This window comes from Bidens hawaiensis, unplaced genomic scaffold, assembly GCF_021521415.1.
Source record: "Bidens hawaiensis isolate Kalapana, Puna unplaced genomic scaffold, B.hawaiensis_p1.1 tig00040085_1, whole genome shotgun sequence".
Lineage (NCBI taxonomy): Eukaryota > Viridiplantae > Streptophyta > Magnoliopsida > Asterales > Asteraceae > Bidens > Bidens hawaiensis.
In genome coordinates, this window is record NW_027497068.1 from 149,712 (window position 1) to 157,145 (window position 7,434).

Here is a 7,434-nt window from a genome sequence, read left to right on the forward strand (position 1 = left end):
TCTTTTGGTCTGACGTGAAAATAAGTACTGTAAATAATATTAAAAATAATTATTAGAGTGGTGCAGATTGAAAAATAAGATGTAAACGGTTAAAAAAATTACTAGTTTAAAGAAAGTTCATCTTTTTTTAATAGGAAACAACAAACATATAATTGCTTAGGTATTATGTATTGGGTGACTCAACAATAAAAGGTCACCGCCAGTTTGACCAAATCCGGCCGTACAGAGTCTTTAAGCGCCTCTAAGTTATCTCCAGTCCCAATGAATGTCACCTGTTCGAAGCACACTGGTGGTAATATGTAGACACTCTCAGGATTAAACCGGAGATCACGAAGATTCCGGTCTTTCTACATTCAGTCAATCATGCCCTTTCCAAAGTATTGTCTGTGAAAATTGAACCTAGATTTCTATTAAAAAACCCAAACTCATTACCATTATACAATATTAAAAATTACTAGAGAAGTCCATATTGAAAATAAGATGTAAAAGATTGGAAGAAAAAATTTAAAATATAATTTAAAGAAGTTCATCTTTGCTCTAAAAAGATATACCTCTCAATTAAAATGCTCTATAGATTTAGTATAAATATATTAGTAAATTTTCTTTAAAAAGATATACCTTCCAATTTAAAATGCTCCATAAATGTGATAAATAATATATTAGTAAATCTTAGTAACTAAGTTTTAAAAATCTTTTAATTAAATCCCTCAAGTCTAAAAAAATGTTTCAATTAAATTATCCATCTTTTATATTATATTAAATTAAATGTTTTAACATGTTTTTTTTATCAATATCCTTTTTTTTAACACAGTAAATCTTTTTTCTTATCTTTTCATGATGTCGACGTTGAGTGGTGACGTAAACCTTATTTTTTATTTCTAACTATATATATTGTAAACTCCGATCCATGTATTTTATCCTCCGTTCCTTTTCTTAACGCATAAAAAAATCCGTGTTTAAGAATATAGTAACCCGATTATAAAAAAAGTTATATGAGTAATCTAATCAAAACAATTTTAAAACCCGAATAATATTCCATATTACGGAGCATTTATAAATTTATCCATATATTATTAAAGATTATTATTGATTATTATTATTATTGTTGTTGTTATTATTATTATTATTATATCTACTCCGATGTTAAGTGTCATTCCTTCCCCACGTTCTTCTATTCTCATTCTCTCTCCCTGTTAATAAGCAACCACTTTCGTGTCCTCCACTTGACACAATCCCATTCCACCATCCACCACCACAACTCCGTCATCACACACCACCACAATGTCACAACCACCACCACAAGACCTCAAACACCGCGTCACCGCCTGCCTAACAAAACTCTCCGACCGAGACACACTCACACTCGCCTCAACCGAACTCGAATCCATCGCCTTAACTCTCACTGACGCCACATTCGCTCCGTTTCTTAATTATTTATCCAATACGACGTCGTCTGATAAATCGCCTGTACGGAAACACTCCGTACGTATAATAGGCTTTTTATCCGTAACTCATGGCAATAATATCTCACCTCATGTCAGTAAAATGCTTGCTGCTGTCGTTCGTCGTCTCCGTGATGGTGATTCCGCAGTTAGGTAGGGCCGTGCACGGTTCGGTTCAGTTCGGTTATTAGGAAATAGTTAATGAGCCGAGCTCGAGCTTTAGAAAATAGAAATAGAGATCGAAAAGAGCAGAGCTCGAATTTTTTTGAATATACAAACCGTTTGGTTTTCGGTTTTGGTTCGGTTTTTTTTTTTTCAATTATGCCGAAACTGGAATTTCGGTTTTTCAAAATAAATAATAAATTAACCATCGGTTAATGCTTTGGTTCTCGGTTATTAGGCGAAAGCGAAGTCAAAGTCATTGGTTTTTTTAGGGGTGCAAATGAGCCGAGCTACTTGAGATCGGCTCGTTAAAAATCTCGATTGAGCCGAGAAGCCCAAGCTCGAGCCTAAAAGTAAGCTCGTTTAATAATCGAACTCGAGCCGGCTAGGCTCTCTAAACGAGAGCTTGTTGGTTATATAATTTTTTAATGTATGTATTTTTAGTTATTGGTTAATATATAATGTTATGAAAAATAACTAAATAATAGATATTATTTTATACATAAAATTATAGTTAAAAAGAAAACATATAAAAATAATTATAAAATATATAAAAACTAATTAATAAATATTAAGTAGTAAACGAGCCGAGCTTGAGCTTGAAAATTTACTCATGAGCCGAGCACAAGCCCCGTGTAATTTAAACGAGCCGAGCTCGAGCTCCGTGTAATTTAAACGATCCGAGCTCGAGTTTTGGAAATAGAGCTCAGAATGAGTCGAGCTTGAGCTCTGTGTAATTTGAACGAGCCGACCTTGGGCACGGCTCGTTTGGACCCCCAGTTTTTTGAATACACAGACCGTTCAGTTTTCCAGTTATTCTCTGTTTCGGTTCGGTTATAGTCGTTTTTTTTCTAATTCTACCGAAACGAAAATTCGGTTTTTCAAAACAACAAAAAAATAACCATCGGTAATGCTTTGGTTCGGTTTTTCCTTTTTTCAGTTATTTTGTTTTCAGTTCGGTTAATTCGGTTTTCTGCTCACCCAGGTCCGCCTGCGTTGCCGCCGTGACTTCAATCTCATCGGAAATCACTAACATTCCGTTTAGTTCGTTATCAAAGCCGTTAGTTGACGCTGTGATGACGGAGAACGAGTATAACGGTCAGATCGGATCGGCGTTGTGTTTATCGGCTGCGATCGAGGCCTCGCCGGAGCCCGAGAAGGAGTATTTAAAGAAGTTGTTGGTCAGGGTTTTAAAACTGGTGAAGGCTGATGGGTTTAAGGCGAAACCAGCGTTGTTAACTGTTATAGGAAGTATTGTTGGAGCCGGTGGAGCCGGTTTGAACCGGGGTTTGGTTGTGAATTGTTTGGTTGGGTTTTTGAGTAGCGAGGATTGGGCGGCGAGGAAGGCGGCCGTTGAGGCGTTGGGACGGTTGGCGGTTACGGAGAAGGGGAACTTGATGGGGGTTAGGTCTTCGGGTTTAGCTTCGCTAGAGAATAAGAGGTTTGATAAGGTATTGGTTATTAATCATTAATATTCGGTCTTGTTGTAGAACTCGCTAGGCCTGTAAATGAACTGCACGAACTTTGTTCGTTATTCAACGTTAACTGTACACAAATGCGAACATATAATAGAACAAAATTTGTGTTCGTGTTTGTTCGTTTTAAACCCAAATGAACAGTTTACGAACAAAAACAAACTTAAATGAACATGGTAGAACAAACATAAACAAACGCGTGCGTGTGTGTGTATTTACTCACACTGACACTCATATAGTTTAAACGAGCACCTTTTATGTTTATATATATTAAAGTTTAATCGAACATTAATGGACATTAATTAGCATAAATGGACGAACAAAATTTTCGTTTGTTTACTTATGAACAAATTTTTTTTGTTCATGTTCGTAAATAAACAAACTTCCCATCAAAGAGTTCACAAACATTTCATGAACGTTCGGTTCGGTTCGTTTACATGCCTAGAATGCGTTAGGCGCTAGTCAGGCAGTGGGGGTACTATTTCAACTTCAGATTTGGTTAATGCCTTGAATTTGAATAACTAATATAACAGGTGAAAGTAGTTCGCGAATCAATGAATCAAACATTAGAGTTATGGAAGGAGATTCCAGATGAGGCGGTCCCGGTTTCACCTCAACTGAATGGCAGTTCACCTTCATCTAAAGGTAAACTTTAGTTTGTCATTAATTGAGCTGCAAACGAGATGAGCCAAGTTGGAGCTCGGCTCGCTTTGAGCTTTTTTTCTAGAGCTCGAGCTCGGATCTATTATTATTTATTAATTATTATATATACATTTTTATTTATTTTTATATATTATGAGAAAGCTTAAACAAGCCAAAGCTCGGCCCGAGCTACAGTTTACCTTAAACGAGCCAAAGTTTAACTCAAGCTTTTTTTCTAACGCGTGAGCTCGGCTCTACTATTATCTATTAGTTATTATATATAAATTTTTAATAATTTTTATATATTATGAGTAAATTTTAAACGAGCCAAAGCTCGGCCCGAGCTACAATAGTACCTTAAACGAGCCATAGTTTGATTCGAGCTTTTTTTTTAAAGCTCGAGCTCGGCTATACTATTATTTATTAATTATATTATATACATTTTTAATTATTTTTATATATTTCGAGAAAATTTTAAACGAGCCAAAGCTCGGCCCGAGCTATAGTAGCATGTTAAACAAGCCAAAGTTTGACTCAAGCTCGGTTGTGCAGTGTGAAATTAATACATAGAAGTCCAAAAGAGGTAAAACTTAAAAATACACAAGACTCGTTAAGGCTTGTTAAGAACATTAATGACTAATTAATTAGTTCATTTTGCCAAAAAAAAAAACATTAATAACACATCAATTAGTTCATTTTGCTTGTCAAGAAACAGTTACATGGTGGTTGGTAATCTGTTAACCATTTTAGGTAAGCTAAACTTGGATTATTCATACCTTGAACTGGAAGGAAAGCTGGCTAATTATTTCCCTTATATTTTAAAAAACAATAATTAAAGTTGAAACATTTTGTTTCCTTTGGTTTCTTTTATATTATAATTTGGAAGCTTTAGACTCTTCATGACATCCTTAATGATTAAAGTCATGATATTGTTTCCCATATTCCATGCTTAATAATAATAATATTACTTGTATCCAATATTTTTAGAACCGGACCAATTTTTATAAAATATATTTTAAATAAACCATACCTCGTCAAAAAGTCCCACCAATAGCAAGACCATTAGTAGCGTCTGGGACGGTGGGATGCAAGCAAACCTTACCTATATGACATGACTAGTATAAGAGAAACATAAAGTTCTACACAAGAACTTTAAAACAACATAGATAGAAATATAGAATAGTAATATTAATAATAATAAATAACTAGTAGTAAAAAATAGAATAATAATATAAAAATAATATAATATTGGTAATCTCCAAGTAAAAAAAATGGTGGAAAAGTATGATGGTATAAATAAGGGTCTGGATCAAATACAAATTAAATTAACGTGTAAAATATACAAATCAAATAGTGTTATTATATATACAAGTAGTGTAGTTACACTGTATACAAAACAACTACTTTACATATATAATTACACCATTTGATTCGCATGTTCAATACAGTTTTTTAGTTTGTACGTTAACTTTCCTCGTATAAATAAAACATCACAGGGACACGGAAACATAATTAAAGTAAAGTAAGCCCAAACGACAGTTAACTTATAACCCGAACTAACCCCTCCCTCTAAATGTCTTTAACCTTAATCTTACGTCTTTGATATATTTAAAAAAAATATTAATTTAAATATATATATATATTTTTTTATAGTTTCTGCTACTATTTTAGAAACTTCACCAAAGGAAACAGTTTCCAGTAGCAAGCCTTCTGCAACTACAACACAAAGTAGAAGTCCACCAAAGAGTAGTTACAAGAAACATAGTGCTTCAGTTGCTAGAAAGATGGATTTTGACCAAAAAACCGTTACAAAAGTCAACGTTCCAGTACCTGAGCCCGAGCCTGAATCTGATACAGTGGATATTGATAAAACCATCATTCTTGAAACCGAAAAAAGAGTCATTTCCAACAAAACAAGATTTGGTTCTCGTGTGGTTCCGTTTATTGATGATCGTCAATTCGATAGAGACACGAACGGGATTCCAAATGAGTATGTTTATGGGAATCAGAAAGAGGTTGAAGATTTATCTCGGATTCAAAAACAGCTTTTTCAGATTGAAAATCAACAGTCAAATCTTTTGAATCTTTTACAGGTAGTTTGAAATATTATTTTATTTTATTTTTATAATTTTTTTTTCATAATTTTATGACATATTTTGCTTATTTTAATTATTTTCAGAAATTTATCGGGAGTTCACGTAGTGGAATGAATTCATTGGAGACGCGAGTAAACGGTCTAGAAAAGACATTAGATGAAATATCATACGATTTCGGGATATCAACCGGGAGAGTCTCAAGAACCGATTCTTGCTGTATAGGTACTGAGTTTTTAAGTCCTAAATATTGGCGAAGGGCAGAAGGGTCATTTCCCAGTATCAGGTCGCCTTTTCGTGGAAGTAACCAATCACCAAATGACACGTGTCTGCCAAGAAGCGTGTTTGAAAATCCAGGAAGAAGTATCGAGACATTATCGAGTGCTCGAAAGAAGAAAGCCACACAAGGGCAAAATCGTAATTTCGATAGATTTGATGGGGGCTTTTTTGCCAACTGCATACAACACAGAATGTAATACCAGGTATTTGAGTATCTATTTCATTTTGACTCATTTACTTTTAGATGGGTCGGTTCGGGTTATGTTTTATGTGTTGTTTCTTCATTTACCACGAGTATTGTCACTTGAGATGAGAGGATCAGGTACATACATTTAGGTTATATTATATCACCCATCGTCGTTGAGATAGATTATGTACAGTGTTATTTTTATTTTCGTATACACCGCTTTTGGCTATTGTATTCATGATTTAAAATGCTTAGATATAATTCATTTTGTTACTTTTGTGTTGTATTATTTCAATATTATAGTTCATATAGTTCAGGGCTTTATAAAAGTATATATTTTGTTGTACAAAATTATTTCTAGAGTTTATAAGGGGTTGATTGGACCGAAATGTATTAAACTTGATACATTGTAATAGCATGTATGATAATAACAAAACCATAAACAAATTGAGCTTGAAATAATAGTAAACACGAACTCAGAAATTACTCCCATCTGCATTATAGTTTTATACGTTATCTAAAACTACTACTAATATTATTGTTATTAGTATTAACTAAAGTTGTGCGCGCCAGGGCAGTTGGTAAAATTTTTCGTTGAAATCGAGTGTTGGTAAAACCCGAGCATTATGTCAGTGAGTCGATGCGAATTCGGTAGTATCATTTACGTTCGTTACGGTATAGACACCATTGGTAAAACTTCAGCATTTAACTCAAAAAACATATCCGTCAAATTAGCATAAAATTTTTCTAATACCAGTTTCCGAGTATGGAACCGGGTCCGGGTAGGTATAGAAACGAGTATTCTAAAATCGACTATTTGAATACCCTATTTCTATGTATTGTAAAACCCTATATTCGTGTTTAGTCTGGGTATTTCCGGGTTTCTTTTCAACTACCTTTTTGGTATAGATTGGGTTTTAAGGGGCTGGACCCATTTGGGGGTATTTTTGTGGTATTTTTCAGGTACTTTTTTGGGTAATTTCGGGTATATGAAATATCTGGTCTCAAACAAGGTTCCAGGTATGGAACCGGTTCCGGTTTTCGGGTATTATCATTTACAAATCGGATCCGGTTCCAGGTATGGATTTTGGTACTGCAATGCATACCCTATCCGTACCCTACAGGTAGAGTTGTGTACGGGCTCGGGAAGTAAA

At 34.3% G+C, this 7,434-nt stretch overlaps 1 protein-coding gene across 1 annotated transcript; it reads left to right on the plus strand.

Annotated features, from left to right (window-relative positions):
* The first annotated feature begins 1,281 nt into the window (after positions 1 to 1,281).
* LOC143591832 (TORTIFOLIA1-like protein 4) lies at positions 1,282 to 6,360 on the plus strand. Its single transcript, XM_077071918.1, has 5 exons — positions 1,282 to 1,595; positions 2,590 to 3,055; positions 3,613 to 3,724; positions 5,375 to 5,814; positions 5,901 to 6,360. The coding sequence occupies exons 1-5, from the start codon at positions 1,282 to 1,284 to the stop codon at positions 6,288 to 6,290; spliced, it is 1,722 nt and encodes a 573-aa protein (XP_076928033.1). The 3' UTR covers positions 6,291 to 6,360.
* Positions 6,361 to 7,434: the final 1,074 nt, after the last annotated feature.

What these genes read in the sequence shown, in the direction of transcription:
- LOC143591832 (XM_077071918.1), top strand. Translation starts at nt 1,282, where the DNA reads ATGTCACAACCACCACCACAAGACCTCAAACACCGCGTCACCGCCTGC. An exon ending in GATGGTGATTCCGCAGTTAG is followed by an intron (nt 1,596 to 2,589) that starts GTAGGGCCGTGC and finishes CTGCTCACCCAG; the next exon opens with GTCCGCCTGCGTTGCCGCCG. An exon ending in ATCTTTTGAATCTTTTACAG is followed by an intron (nt 5,815 to 5,900) that starts GTAGTTTGAAAT and finishes AATTATTTTCAG; the next exon opens with AAATTTATCGGGAGTTCACG.